This window comes from Nothobranchius furzeri, chromosome 2 (assembly GCF_043380555.1).
Source record: "Nothobranchius furzeri strain GRZ-AD chromosome 2, NfurGRZ-RIMD1, whole genome shotgun sequence".
Lineage (NCBI taxonomy): Eukaryota > Metazoa > Chordata > Actinopteri > Cyprinodontiformes > Nothobranchiidae > Nothobranchius > Nothobranchius furzeri.
The window spans coordinates 79,331,824-79,347,546 of NC_091742.1; the positions used below are offsets into that span (position 1 = coordinate 79,331,824).

Consider the following 15,723-nt stretch of genomic DNA (forward strand, 5'->3'; position numbering starts at 1 on the left):
AAATATTTCATATTTGTGCATCACTAACATCTATCTATCTATCTATCTATCTATCTATCTATCTATCTATCTATCTATCTATCTATCTATCTATCTATCTATATAATATCCTCCCCATTTCAGTTTTGCCATTTTTATTCATATAAATCTGACTCCAAATGTGATGATTTTAAAATAAATTACAAAAAACTAATTTCAACTAAACATCCAGTGATATATCAATATTGTTAAAGTTTCATGTAAATCCGTATAAAACATTCCAGTGTTTGTTTCTGTGAGATAGAGTACCTCACTTACGTTTTTACAATGAAAGAAAGTTTATATTTTGGATTAGTACTTCAAGTTCTCACTTGGTGTCGTTCTTATCCTGACCAGCAGGTGGCGGTAACACGTTCATTGTTCTCCGAGCGCCAACCAAAACCAAGACGAAGAAGAAGTAAAGGAGTGTTAGCAAACTTAGCTTGTTGTATGAGGTGAATATTGAGTCTCTGGGTTAAACATGTATTCAGGAGAGTCTCTTATGGAGTTTGTCCACAAGCAAGTAGCTACTGCTAGAAAACTCATCAGGAAGGTTGAAGAAGCCTTGGCCCAGATCGAGGAAGGGCTCGGTGGTCAGCGCAGACTGTCGGATATGAGCTGGGAACCACAGAACCGCTTGCACGGAGCAGGTAAGAAACACCAGCGGGACTCGTGCAGAGACGGAATGGGACAATAATTTAGCCCAGGGCCGTGTCCTGTTATTATTTAAGGCGTGTAGAAAGCTGCTTTCTTGTGTAGATCATCTCCAGCAAGCGGACCTCAGTTTTCTGACTGCCTTCTAGCCAGCCGTCTTTCGATTTTTATGGGCGCAACTACAAGAGAAATTACGGTGTCCTCGTTATAGAGTGCCTTTCAAAATAAAAGCGCTCAAAACACATTTCAAAATTTGTGTAAAATTGTGTCTACAATAAAACTGCGTTTTATGATTTTATCTATTTAAAAATACTTTTAATTCAAATAATGAACACAAAATAAACGTGTTTGTGTAAAATTGTGTGCAAAATAAAACAGTTTTTTATGATTTTATCTATTTAAAAATACTTTAAATTAAAAGATTAACCACATTTGTCTACTTTGCAATTTTATCCCTCCCCTCCCTTTCATCCTGATCGGATGTGGCATTTAAAAAAAGTGAAAGTTATTGACAATTATCACTAAATTCAATGGTTTCATTCTCAAAAACGGTCTAAATGAAGTGCAAATTTAACTATAAAGACAATTTTCACCATATTCAATGGTTTCTTTCTCAAAAACTGTCTAATTCCACGTCAGTCTTAAAGTACACACCGACTGCTAAATCCTCCCCAACTTTCATAAGGATCTGATGTGGCATTTCAAAATAAAGTGCAATCAAGTATGACTTTAGAGACAATATTCACTATATTCAATGGTTAATTTCTCAAAAACTGTCTGATTCGACAACATCTTTCCACCTCAGTCTTAGAGTACACATCGAGGAATACATCCTCTGCAAATTTTATTAAGACCTGATGGTACATCAGAAATTTTGTGAGGATGTAGTCGTCTATGTGTACTTTAAGGCAGATGTGGAATGATGTTGCGGAATCAAACTGAGAAATCAGCCGTGGAATATAGTTAAAATTGTCATTACTGACTAGTTTCATTGCACTTTATTTTGAAATGTCACATCAGATCTTTATGAAATTTGGGGAGGATGTAGTGCTCGATGTGTACTCTAAGACTGAAGTGGATTGATGTTGTGGGATGAAACAGTTTTTGAGAAATTACCATGGAATTAGTAAAAATAGTCATTAATGACTTTTGATTGCAATTTATTTTGAAATGCCACATCAATCAATCAAAGCTTTATTTATAAAACGCCTGTCGGGAAGCCCAAGGCGTTGAACATGGTACATGAGAAATGTGAAACATGATGAATAAATTGAAAATAAAAGCAATTCAAATAGTGCAAAAAAGGTAAAATATTAAAGTAGAAGACAAATGGGTAAAACAAGGGATAAAGAGACCAATGAAAACAGGGAAATTAAATCAACATAAAAGAGGGCCAAATTCAAACACGTTCAGGGAATGCCATGTCTACTAAATTTGTCGGGGTTGTTAACATTGTATCACTCACTGATTGAACCATATTTATTTTATTGTTTAGAAATTTGGGGAGCCACTTGCAAAACTTTTACACAACCATTGTTCATGTTGCAAAAAAGAGCATTGAGAATCATTAACAACAGTAACTATAGAGATCACACTAATCAATTATTCATTAGATACAAAATACTGAAATTTCCTGACTTGGTAGAGTGGAAAATATTGCAAATAATGTACAGAGCGAATACGAGTAATCTACCAACTAATATTCAGAAAATGTTTCATAAGAGAGTAAGTGGGTACATGTTAAAAGGAACTGATGTCTTTAAAGAGCAAGTAATGTCTAAATTAACTTTTTTTGCTGATGAACTGTATAAATGAGTGTCTAATAGTGTTTTAAATGTGTGCATTCTTTATTTTAGCATTTTGGTGCATTTTCTTTAAAAATGCTGCCTAAATACCACAGTATAGCACCATCTTCAGCTTAAAACATAGAATTTGACTCATTTTGAATAAATTTTAGCCAATGGCTAAAGAGTAAGATACTACGTAAACCAGTAGAGTACTACGTAGCAGCTCTGTGTGAACGTTATAAAAGCAACGAGCGTCTCGGCCACGCCTTGTGGCGAGTTGGGAGTTGGATTTGCAAGAGAGCGTAGGAGGTTAGCGGTAGTTCAGCCTTAGCATATAGCGTTAGCATATCCTAGTCTTTAGCATAGCTTTTAGTGTTAAAAATACTTATTTAGTGTTAGTTTGGCTGTTGGATATTGTAGTTTAGTTAGCGTTTGGCTGTTAGTGTAATTGGGAAAGTAGTTCGGGTTTAGTGCTCCATATCGTGTTAGTATTGGTGAGTAGGTGTAGTGTAGTATGGTTGCGGAGCTCTGTGGGCATTTTACCCGCGATTCTGCACGTCTCCGTTTTAAGAGGGAGGCTGTGCCCACCGTGGCTCTTCCGCGATTTAGATGCAGCCCACCGACTCTGCTCCCCCACCACGGTGGGCTCCAGTCTGAGGTGAGTAAGCTAAATAAACGTTTTAACATCTTCTAAAGACAATTTCCTACCTAAATGCAAAGTCCGAGAGACGTGGTTCACTTCCTTTAGCTAGTCAGTCGGTAATTCTGCAACAGTGTCTCTTAACTAACGCAGCACTAGTTGACAAGACAGCATTACAGCGTGAAATCCAGCTTGTGACCCGATTCTGTGAGGAATTCTGTTCAGGTCACATTTCAGGCTCTCCACATCATGTGTGACTGACTTTTACGTTATAACAACGATCACACACTAGGAATGTTATAAAGCGCCTTTATAGGACAGTTTCTTTTGTATTTTATCTGACTTTATAAACTCCCAACAACAATGTGCTTCTATTTTTTTTTTCAGGCTAAATCTACCCAAGACATTGGCTGTCAGACTGATTTAGCTGCAAGAATGCACTTGTCCAGGCTGACATGAAGCCTTGCCGGCGTAGCAAATGTGAATTCTTTTTAATAATCTTCTATGTAAACATTTTATTATTACCTTCTAGTTTTAATTTGTTTTACAGATTATTGTTACACGTGATTTTATGCTCTTTTAAACATTTATAAATGTGCTGCTTCTTTGTTTTTACATTGCCAGCCAGAATGGAGTTCACAGCCGCAGTGTGTCTTGTGACACAGGGACCATGATGGAAATTCATCTTCCAGAAAGGCCCAGAGCAACGTCCACACCCCTGAAAAGACCCAGATGTGAGGTGTCTGCTGTTGATTCCAGCTTCCACCTCAGTGACAGTGCAAGCTCAGTGAACTGTTCAAGGTAAAAAAAATTAAAACATTTCAGAATTTTTAAGACATTAACAATTAAATAAGTATGTGATTACATCATGACATCATGAAGGAGGCTACTAATTCTGGCCCTGTGACACTTGGTGGTGACTAGGGTTGTCACGGTAACCGGTATAGCGGTAAACCCCGGTAAAAAAGTTGACAATAAAAATAACCGTCCAGTTTTTAAAAAACTAAATTATCTCGGTGGGTTTACCGTGGCCGCGGTTTAGGCGCGGTGACCCTTACCAGCCACCGTTGCTTCTGCTGAAGTTCCCGCGCACACGCACTTTTTAGTTTGCAACCAAAACTTTGAAGCTGAAATAATGGCCGAAGGAGGAGACGGCAGCGCCCAGGACATCCATCAGCCCTCAAAGAAGACTAAATCGGAAGTATGGGCATATTTTGGATTTCTGAAAAATGCTGAGGGACAATTGATAGAAGACGGCTATCCCGTTTGCAGAACGTGCAGGAAACAAGTGTCTGCAAAAGGCAGCAACACTTCGAATCTAATGGCACATCTGCGTGACCATCACCCACGTCTCTACAGCCAGTGCAAGGTAAGTTAACATTAGCATTTTAGCTTAAATGCATGACGTGAGGACTTTTGGCTGAGGGAGAATGCAACGAGTCACTATAAACTGCAGCCGCAGCGTCCTCTGCCAGCATTTAAACCGTGTCACGGACACCCTGTTGCTGGATGAAGCATCTTATTTGTTGATGATGAAGAGAAATATACAATTAGTTCCTTGTCATTGATTTGTTTACTTATTCAATGCCATTTATACTTGAACATTTGGATTTGATTACATGGTGTAGTAGTTATTTTAGTCATTTGTTTAAAGTGGCTATTTATTTTAAATACATATTTTTTAAGGTTGACTTGTACAGTGCTCAAGTCAAGTATGGACTGGAGTTTTAGATTTTCATTTTGATAATGAAGAAAACAAGTGTATGAGAAAACAAGTGTATGAGAAAACAAGTGGTGTTTCTTTGATTTGTTTACATATTGTTTATGTTTTGAATGTTTGGATTTGTATCATTTAAACCTGCACTGACTACTGTAACATGTTCCAGAAAAAGAAGCTATTTGTTCCTTTACTTGTGAAAAGTTGCACTTTTGCTAAGGCTTTGTGTAATTTTAGGTTTAATAAACACTGTTAAACCTTTTCAAAACTATTTTAGTTTGTGTAGAACAGGACTATCAAAGCTTTCTGAACATATGCAACACCGTTTAATAAATACCGCGATAATACCGAAAACCGTGATAATTTTGGTCACAATAACCGTGAGGTTAAATTTTCATACCATGACAACCCTAGTGGTGACGTGTGAGCTGATTCACCTGGTAAATAACTTTTACATTAAATATTTTGTTTTTGCTTTCAAAAGTAAATTAACTAATAACCTGCATTATTGCAGGACACTCAGCAAAATATGGACTCTACACCATGAGGCAGGCACACGTTCATATTCTATAAGAGCACATAAGGTGAGCAACACCACATATTATTGTACTGTCCTGGATTTGTTTTCTTTCTGCATCTCATCATTAGCCTGGCTGATCACCTGATAACTCCTGTCATCTGGTTATGACAGCATGAGGACGTCCTCACACACCTGTAACCTATCAGCTCATCTGGCAGAATAGAGAGAGAAGAGACAACACCACATCTCCTGTTCCTGGAAAGCCTTCAGCCATCCTTCGATGACTGAGAACCTCCATCAGCTCTGTCTCCTGTCTGCCTACAATTATTATAATAAATATTGTGTTTGACAAGTTTTTGACACATTTTTGTTGCATGTTTAACTAGCTCTATTGTGATGAATTAAACTAGCACCTCACTGTTAAAAGCTCGTTTTAATTTCAAGCATGTTTACGTATTTATGGACATGAACAAAAACAGGAAATATATAAATTGAGATTTATTTAATTAATATAACAAATAAGGGGGAAAGAGTCATTGAAAGGCACATTCTTCTGGAAGCTCCTGATCCTGACGACACCAGCAGAGGAGACCACCTGCAGACACCAGAGACCAGCTGCAGACACCAGAGGACCTAGAACCGAGAGAACAGCTGTTATTAGTAAATAAATAAAGAAATCAGGGCAGTTTTAGTGGGCTGAACACATTACAGAATAATTTTCTCATGGGGTATTTTCATAACTTTGTATGCAGCAGACTGTAACTTGAGCCCAGGGCTACCGGAGAGCTGCTATCCAGCATGTTTCAGTGGTTTTCCTGCTTTAACAGGTTAGATTAGCTGTTAAGCAGCTCAGCTATTTGTTGCTGATTAAAACCAGGTGTGCTGAAGCAGATAAACCTCTAACACATGCTGAATACTAGCTCTAGGGCCGTGGAGACAAACCCTGCAGCTAATCTGATGCTATGGCTAATGGCTACTTACATTCAGAGGTGGTTCTGTTGGGTCGGTTCCGCTAGTTTCAGGCAACTCACACGCTCAAAACAATAAGGCTCAGGTCCGCTTGTCTCCAAATAGACTTGGTCCCTTTCTTCTCGAGTGTCTGGGTAAGGAGGGGGAGAAAGGTCCTCCACTTCTAATAACTGCTCAGAGTGAAGGGAGCTAGCATCGTCTAGTTAGCCATCGTCTTCATCACTGCCGCGGCTCTGCCCTCTCGGTCCTCCAGGCAACGCCTACTAATGTTGCATTTTTAAAAATTGATACGTGGGTGGAGAAGGACTCCGAGGCTCAGTTGACCCGCTCTTTAAGAAACCTAGATTCAGAACCAAAGTTAGGGAATGTAACATATCTGTAAATGGTGTAAGATTGTGGAATGCCATTAACAAGGAATTTAAAGAATCAACTACACTTGCAATATTTAAAAAATGTATAAAATCTAATGTATTTAGTAATTATGAAAAGGAGAATTATAATGTCAAAGATTAGACGTGAAAATATTAGAAAGTGACTGAGGTTACACTGTGTTTGTTTGGCGGATAATTTTATTTCGTAAAAAGGGGCAGAAATCATAAGATTTTTTCTTCTATCTGCTCCTTTTCATTCAAATGTTTTTTTTCAATATGTTAATGTATCCTGTATTTGTTTGTGTTTATTTTATACATTGTGAATGAAATAAAATATTTAAAAAAAAGTGGAGGAGGTGGGTTTTTAGGCGACTCTTAAAAGACTGGCAGAGATGGGGACAGCCTAACTGAGGGTGGCAAGTGGTTCCAGAGTGACGGTGTTAGGACAGAGAAAGCCCGGTCCTCGCGAGTACGATTCCTAGAACGAGAGACAGCGAGCAGGCCTTGGTCAGAGGAGCGCAGAGCGCGTGATGGGGAATGTCTGTTCAGAAGTGTGGCTAGATAGGGGGGAGCACCACCCTAGAAGAAATTGTAAACAAAGACGAGGAGTTTAAAGTGTGAACGATAACAGACTGGAAGCCAGTGCAGGGAGGCCAGAACCGGACTGATGTGGTCCCGTTTCCTGGTCCCAGTCAGGAACCTGGCTGCGCTGTTCTGCACTACTGTAGACGACGCAGTGATGACTGACACAACCCTGCATATAGAGAGTTGCAGTAATCAAGCCTAGAAATTACAAAAGCATGGAGTCCGGCTCCAGGTGGGCTCTCGACAGCATAGGCTTTATTTTTGCAAGGCGTCTCAGGTGAAAGAAACTGGATCGGATCACAGAGTTGATGTGAGCATCAAATTTAAGTCCAGCGTCAATTTTTACCCCCAGACTGGTGACAACTGGTTTTGAGTAGGAAGGGCCAAGATCAACATAACGACCCACTGCCCTGCTATTGGGGTGAAAAACAATGAGCTCTGTCTTTCCCTCATTCAGATGCAGATAATTGGCCATTAGCCAAGACTTTACCTCGTTAAGACAAGACACAAAGAACTGGATAGAGAGACCTTTCTCCTGACACAACGGAGAGTAAATCTGGCAATCGTCAGCATTGAGATGGAACGCTAGGCCATGTTTACGAAAGATTGACCCCAGAGGAAGCAGATAAATTGCAAATAAAAGAGGACCAAGGATCAATCCCTGCGGAACCCCCCAGCGGAGCCCCTCCCAAGAAGAAAAAACATCACTAAGTTTAACACTAGAACTCCCAGTGACCTGTCATTTGACGGGATCCCCCATCTCTACCAGAGAGTTGTCATTTGACTGGGCTGCTGTTATCTAGGATCCTTAATCACTTGTGGATGGTTTCCTTTGTTCTGTAAAGGTGGCAGTTACTTACATGTGAATTGGTAGTGTAGTGACAATTCCTTCAAAGATTCCAACATTTCAGGTTCCAAAATGTTGCCTGTCTGTGTCTCCAGTCAACCTTTCTTCTTTAGAGGAGTTCTGCTCTCTGACGTGGAACACAACTCATCATCTGAAGACAAATCAAAACTCTCCTGCAAGAGAATGGATTCTTCCTCCCCCAACTGAATCACAAGAACCCATATTTTGCAACCCTCAGTCCGACGCGCGGAGCCGTAGGCGGAAGATCGCCGGCAGGACTAACCAGCCGGCCGGGAGGCAATGCAAGCCCCCTGGCTTTGAAGAGAGAGCGGCGCCTGTTCGGCTCCCTGGAGACGATCTCCCAGCCTACCGGCTCGCACGACGGGGACGGCACCAAAATGTTGGGTATTTTTATTTATTCAATCCAGGCGTACCTCAAAGAAAGTCCACAACACACAAGGGGGTTAGAGATATTATTGTTATTAATACCATTTACCAATAAACACAAATAATCAATAATCAGATTTTGCAAAACCGGAGAGAAAAAAGTAACACCCACACCAGGGAGGTCGGTTTAGTCTCTCAACGAGCCGGGGGCTCATCAAAAGGTTTTATTCACAGATGACATATGACATAGCACACACGCATTAAAAGGTGACCCCACCTCCTCCTTCACAGACAGCAAACTTTCCCAGGTTCAGAGAGCTTGTTGTGATCTTCCATGCATCCAATACTGTATTTACTCATTGACATTAATATTATGGACATCTTCTTTCCATAGGCTCCAATATCAGTTTTTTGAGGCCAAATGGGAGGTGGCCACCACCGCCATTTTGACCGTGTCACAGGTTCCGTCAAGCCCAAACAATTCCAAAAAAGGAAAGAGGCTGGGATCGACTGACGACACCCGGTCGAACTAGCTACAAGCTAACCTGAAGCTAACCCAAAGCTAATGCGGAGGTGGGGGCTAAGCTAACGGAGGTAGCAACCTAGCTACAACCGGAGTTAACTGTGCACAACACCAGAGCTTCTGAGTTAGAGATACGCCGGGCTGACCGCTGGGTAAAACCGGGTGGAACACAGAGGTCTCGGAGACCTCCACAAGCCGGCAGCCGCACAGCACACATAAGCCGCGATCAGACAGATGCGCCGAGCTGCTGGGAGAACCAGCCGTCAGCCCGCGCAGCACACAGAAGCCGCGATCAGACAGATGCGCCGAGCTGCTGGGAGAACCAGCTGTCAGCCCGCCGCAGCACACAGAAGCCGCGATCAGACAGCGATGCGCCAAGCTGCTGGGAGAACCAGCCGTCAGCCCGCGCAGCTAAGGAGCCGCGATCAGACAGAGATGGACCGGGCTGCGGGGAGGGGAGAACCGAGTGGAAAACAGAGGTCTCCCGAGAGCTCCACAAGCCGATAGTCGGAACCCAGCTCCACCAACATGTTATATTTCAACCCATTTTCTAAAGTGCAGCATTATGTTAAATGCACTGGCGTTTACCCTATTACATTTAAATTTCATGGTTAAACAGTACATGTTAAAATCTAAGCTCAGCTCGGCAGTGACCTAAAATACATAAATATAATTTTACTTACCGAAATAAATTAAGTGGAGACTCCTTGGATGCTCTATTAGTGCAATTAATGCCACGTTAAGTCATTTTGTCCAACAATTGCACAAAAAATATCCAAAAAAAGAATACACAAACACAGAGACTCAAAATCCTGGAACAGTTTCCAAGCCAGGCCGAGGCTGTACTGAGGCCTTTCCATGGAGCTAGCTCTGTGGTCACGTGGGTCTGATGCTCATTAATTATACAGAATTTTAGGCTTTTAATACACTTAAACAGAAGAGTGAGAAAAAAATTCACCCCCCTCAGAGTTGTCATGAGTGTAAACTAGATCATTTAAACCAAAAACATGTTTTGGTACCAGGCTTTAAACATGTTTATTTCTGCTGTGAAATTGGCATTTTTAACATGGGAGTCAATGAGGATTTGCTCGCTTCTGACACCAGCCCCCAGTGGATGAGGGTGGAACTGCAATTTTTGGTACTTCCGGGTTGGCCTCAATTTTAAAGCCGCATTGTGGGGGCTTGTATTTACCACATTAAATGTGAATAAGGCTAATGAACTCTGTTTGAAAAAACAATAGTGAAGGTGAAATCAGCTTGTTATCCAACAGGCAGCTAACGATCAGTGTTTTAGTCATTGTTATCAAACCAAGCAGTTATTTGGCAAAGCTCTGGTAGAGCTGGGGGAATCAGAAAATGCTGAGAGTTCTAGTGTTAACACAAAATGTTCTGTTGTGGAGATATGATCTAAACCACTCCAGAACAGACCCTTGGATCCCAACCCATCGTTCCAAGCGATCAAGTAGAATCACGTGGTCAACTGTGTCAAACGCTGCCGTCAGATCTAACAACAGAAGCACCACAGATGTACCCTGATCTAGTGATAGATTGATATCATTTAAGACCCTCAGTAGAGCCGACTCAGTACTATGGCCAGACCTGAACCCTGATTGGAAAACCTCAGACAGATCACAGTCAGCTAAATGTGAGACCAGCTGCTGATAAACGACTTTCTCAAGCAGTTTCAATGTAAAAGGCAGGGTAGAGATAGGCCTGTAATTTTTGATCACAGAGACATCAGCACCAGGTTTCTTCAGGGTCGACCGAACAACTGCTGCTTTGAAAGCAGCTGGGACCACACCTGTGCTGAGGCTCCCATTGGTAATCTGACCAAGTGATGGGCCAAGACACGGAAAGGCAGCCTTCCAGAGACGAGGCGGCAGGACCTCAAGTGGAGAGCCAGATGGCTTCTGCCTTGCAACAAGCTTCCTCAGCTCAGAATAAGAAACGGTCTTGAGGGAGCTCAGGGTGGGTGGTGATGGAGGAACTGGAACAGGGTCAATAGAGTTACCAGAAATAGCTGCTCTAATGCCTGATACTTTATGAACAAAGAATTTGTGAAAATCTTCAGAGTTTCCAGCAGCTGTAGTGGACATGAAGCTGGGCTTCTGATACACCAGAACAGAGTTCAGTGTTTTGTAGAGATTCTTGGGATTTTTAGAGTTTGTTTCGATGATGTCTGCAAAATAGGCAGTTCTAGCAACCCTCACTGCATCCAGATAAGCAACCAGAGATGCTCAGAACAACTCACGCGAGACCTGTAGGCCATCCTTTTTCCACTTTCTCTCAGAGGATCTACACGCCCGCCTACAAGCCCGTGTGACACCAGAGAGCCAAGGCTCCCTCCTAGGCCAAGACTTGCAAAACTTGAGAGGGACAACCACATCCAGGACCTGAATACAAAGTAAATCAAAGTGTTGTGAGTAATGATCAATGTTAGATGGATCTGGGTTAAAGGTCTCTAAGCTTACAGACTTGTGACTTTGCCTCCTGTGTTCGCTGACCACTCTCCAATACTCTGTGATGTTACTTTGCCATGTCCTGTCCCTGTGTGTGAAGCTCCAGCTACTAGGTTCAGAGCCCTGGATGCAGAAACTGTTGCAAAGTTTGTAGACATACAGTCCACAAACCAAGACATACAGGATGCCGGCCCTCGAGGACCAGGGTTCCCCACGCCTGGTTAAAATAGACAGAATCATTACATACAATTTTACGCACGCACACACACGCACACACACACGCACGCACACACACACACACACACACACACACACACACACACACAACACACACACAAAATACCATACCACTTTATTTGTAGAGCGCTTTTAACACAGCAATACAAACGACCATAGCGCTGCACTTAAAAACAAATAAAAACACAAGCTAAAATAGTCGTGTGTATCATAAGAAGTAAAAAAGATGAAATAGTTAAAAGAACAACAAACTAAAACCAATAGAACAAGTAAAACCAGAATATAACAAAAACAAATTTAAAATCGAACAAACAAGGTGGAAAAACTAAGGATGAGTTAATGCTTTATGGTTTGGGAGTTGAAGGCCAGGGAGAGGTAGTGGGTTTTCAGGCGTGATTTAAAAACGGCAATAGAGGGTGCTTGCCTAACCTGAAGAGGTAATGAGTTCCACAATTTTGGGGCACAGACAGAAAAAGCCCTTTCCCCATGGGTCTTCAAACGTGCCTCAGGGACAGTTAGGAGGAGCTGATCTTCAGACCTAAGAGCACAAGGAGGGTGGTAGTAGTTAGAATAACATTTAAATCTAGTTCATTCTTTTCATGAAAAGTATTTTAATTAGATAAATCATTGCAAAGCTGTTTTATCTTAGACACAATTTTACACAAACTTTTAATTGTGTTCATCAGCATGCTCAGACACACATCTTAAAAGTGCACTTTTATTTTGAAAGGCACTCAAAAAATGAGGGCACCGTAATTTCTCATGTAGTTGTGCCCATAAAAATCGAAGGAGGGCTGGCTTGACGCTTGTTTCCAAACAGTCATGTCTGCGCTTAAACATTTTTAAAGAGAAGATCTGGACTTCTCCACAGCACAGCCAATGGTTGAAAGTACCAAAGAGGCTCTGAAAGAAATAATAGTCCATCTTGGCTCTGCTGAAAGGGAATTATTTAGCTCTCTTGATGGATACTGAGCATGCGCGAGGAAAACAGGCGCTGAAGTCACTGAAGGAACACGCCAGAGTTATGGAAAGTGGTTAAAAACTGTCAAGATTGATGGAGTAATATTCTGGATAAAACTTTTCGAATCACTTTTATTGTGAAGGACTTCTGGCTGATTATTTGGAGCTTACTGATGACGTTATGTCATTAAAAAGGTCAAGGATAAGGAACGCGAAAAAGAAAACAACGCTGGAGCAAGGTGTGGCTGACGAGCAACAGGTGACAGGAGTTACAATGGCAGGCATGGATGATCAGCAACAGGATTTACCGACGACGATTTTCATGATAATAGGAGAGCAAATAAGAGGAGTAATAGAGACCTTGCAGCCACAACTAGACGATTTAAAGCAAGAGATATTGCAGGCTGGCAAAAAAATGGAAGATGTGGAAGAATCGTGTGAAATGGACAGTCGGATTATAATATTGGAGAAAGAAAACGGACAACAGCAGTTTAGATGAGCAGAGGGCATGAAAGGCCTTGGGCCAATATCTCATGTAGATTAGGCCTCCCGACAGAGACATCACGTCTCCGCTCGAGCAGACGCAGCAGAGCATGACCTTTTAGGTCAAAAACAGGACATTTCGTGATGCTACAATGTATATATATATATATATATATATATATATATATATATATATATATATATATATATATATATATATATATATATATATATATATATATATATATATATCTTCTCATTCAATATGTTTTCTTTATTTTCATGACCATTTACAAAGGGGCCAACAAGTGCTAAACACCTCTGGGAACTTCTTCAAGACAGTTGGAAAACCATTTCAGGTGACTCCCTCTTGAAGATCATCAAGAGAATGCCAAGAGTGTGCAAAGCAGTAATCAGAGCAAAGGGTGACTATTTTGAAGAAAATAGAATATAAAACATGTTTTCAGGTATTTCGCCGTTGTGGTTAAGTACATAACTCCACATGTATTCATTCATAGTTTTAATGCCTTCAGTTAGAATCGCCCAATGTAAATGGTCATGAAAATAAAGAAAACACGTTGAATGAGAAGCTTTGTCCAAACACGAGATTTTTTTAAATTCACATTAATCTACATTTTGTTTTGTCTTTTATCCTGTCCAGAACTTCCACAGCATCATGTCTGGGAAAACAAGATGGCTCTGACTGACCAGCAGCTCTCTAAACAGAAATGGACCTCCAGTTTGGACCAGAAGGAACCAGAACCTCCACTGATGAAAGAGGAACAACAAGAACTCCTTATCCATCAGCATGAAGGGCAGTTTCTTTTGAAGCAGGAAGTTGTTACCCTCATGGAGCCTTCTCCTTCTGAAGAAACAGACTGTCATGAACCAGAACCAAACAAGAACCAACCCTTGTGTCAGAGTACTACAAAAGCTGAGAACCAAGATCAGGGTGGATGCAGGAAAGAAAACTCAGAATCAAACAGCAATGAAGAACTGATATGTAATAAAATATGCCAATCCAAAGATCACAGAGACAGTGTAGATGATAAAAAACAAAAAAGGCACAAGGGGGCTCACACAAAAAGGCACAAAAGGGCTCACACAGGTAAGAAGCCATATCCATGTAAAACTTGTGGTAAATGTTTTAGTGTCAGTAGTTCCTTGACTACACACATGAGAACTCACACAGGTGAGAAGCCATATTCATGTAAAACTTGTGGTAAATGTTTTAGTGAGGGTGGTTCCTTGACTAAACACATGAGAACTCACACAGGTGAGAAGCCTTATCCATGTATAAGTTGTAGTAAATGTTTCTCACAGAGTGCTGCTTTGATTAATCACATGAGAACTCACACAGGTGAGAAGCCATATCCATGTAATACTTGTGGTAAATGTTTTAGTGACAGTAGTACCTTGACTAAACACATGAGAACTCACACAGGTGAGAAGCCTTATCCATGTAAAACTTGTGGTAAATGTTTTTGTGACAGTGGTAACTTGACTACACACATGAGAACTCACACAGGTGAGAAGCCTTATCCATGTAAAACTTGTGGTAAATGTTTTTGTGACAGTGGTAACTTGACTACACACATGAGAACTCACACAGGTGAGAAGCCATATCCATGTAAAACTTGTGGTAAATGTTTTAGTGACAGTGGTAACTTGACTACACACATGAGAACTCACACAGGTGAGAAGCCATTTCAATGTAAAAGTTGTAGTAAATGTTTCTCACATAGTACTGCTTTGATTAAACACATGAGAACTCACACAGGCGAGAAGCCATATCCATGTAAAACTTGTGGTAAATGTTTTAGTGACAGTGGTCACTTGGCTAAACACATGAGAATTCACATTATATCACTGAATTGCTAAAGCCTCATACTCCAACCCGAGCCCTCAGGTCCACAAATAGAACCTTCTAGAAGTTCCAAAGACCAATTATAGAAGTCCAGGTGATGGCTCCTTCCAGACTGTTGCACCCTGACATTGGAGTGGTCCTCCTTTTAGTCTTATGTAGTCTTGACAGTCTGGACACTTTTAAACAAACAGCAGAAGACCCTTTCATTTAAAGCTGCTATTTATGTGACTTAGATTTTTATTTCTGTTTTAAGATCACTATGATTTTATGACTCAATGATTTGTTTTGATCTATGTGAAACACCATGTGATTTCTGTCTGTGATGAGTGCTATATAAATAAAATGTACATACATGTGAAAAGCCATATCTAGGGATGCTCTGATCAAGTTTTTTTTGCTTCCAATCACGAATTCAAAGAGTGTTGATTACTGATACCGATCACACAGCTTGGCCAAAAATTTCCTGTGAAGTTATGAGTTCTACAGATATGTTCTGGGCATAAAGGAACAATAACATCCACTAAAATGGCCTATATTAATTAGAAAGAAAAGGAAACAATTTTATATAGCTCCTCTCAAGATAAAAATCAGAGGCGCTTCACAAGAACAAAACATTTTAAATATATAAAAGATTTTGAAAAATTCTAAAAATTGTGATTAAAAATGTAAGGAAAGGGAATACGAAAACCAAGAGGAAAG

The 15,723-nt window shown here is 40.7% G+C and overlaps 1 protein-coding gene and 1 long non-coding RNA gene across 3 annotated transcripts; both read left to right on the top strand.

Moving 5' to 3' along the window:
- The first annotated feature begins 398 nt into the window (after nt 1-398).
- LOC129165504 (zinc finger protein 79-like) lies at nt 399-15,389 on the top strand. Of its 2 annotated transcripts, XM_070548042.1 has the most exons (3): nt 680-3,579; nt 3,724-3,900; nt 13,819-15,389. In XM_070548042.1, the coding sequence occupies exon 3, from the start codon at nt 13,851-13,853 to the stop codon at nt 15,036-15,038; it is 1,188 nt and encodes a 395-aa protein (XP_070404143.1). In that variant the 5' UTR covers nt 680-3,579; nt 3,724-3,900; nt 13,819-13,850; the 3' UTR covers nt 15,039-15,389. The 2 variants fall into 2 exon arrangements, with proteins under 2 accessions (XP_070404142.1, XP_070404143.1); XM_070548041.1 differs by lacking the exons at nt 680-3,579; nt 3,724-3,900 and adding an exon at nt 399-668.
- On the top strand, nt 3,907-12,273 carry LOC139066115 (uncharacterized). Its single transcript, XR_011519086.1, has 2 exons — nt 3,907-5,400; nt 5,508-12,273. It is a non-coding gene; the product is annotated as an uncharacterized lncRNA (long non-coding RNA).
- Nucleotides 15,390-15,723: the final 334 nt, after the last annotated feature.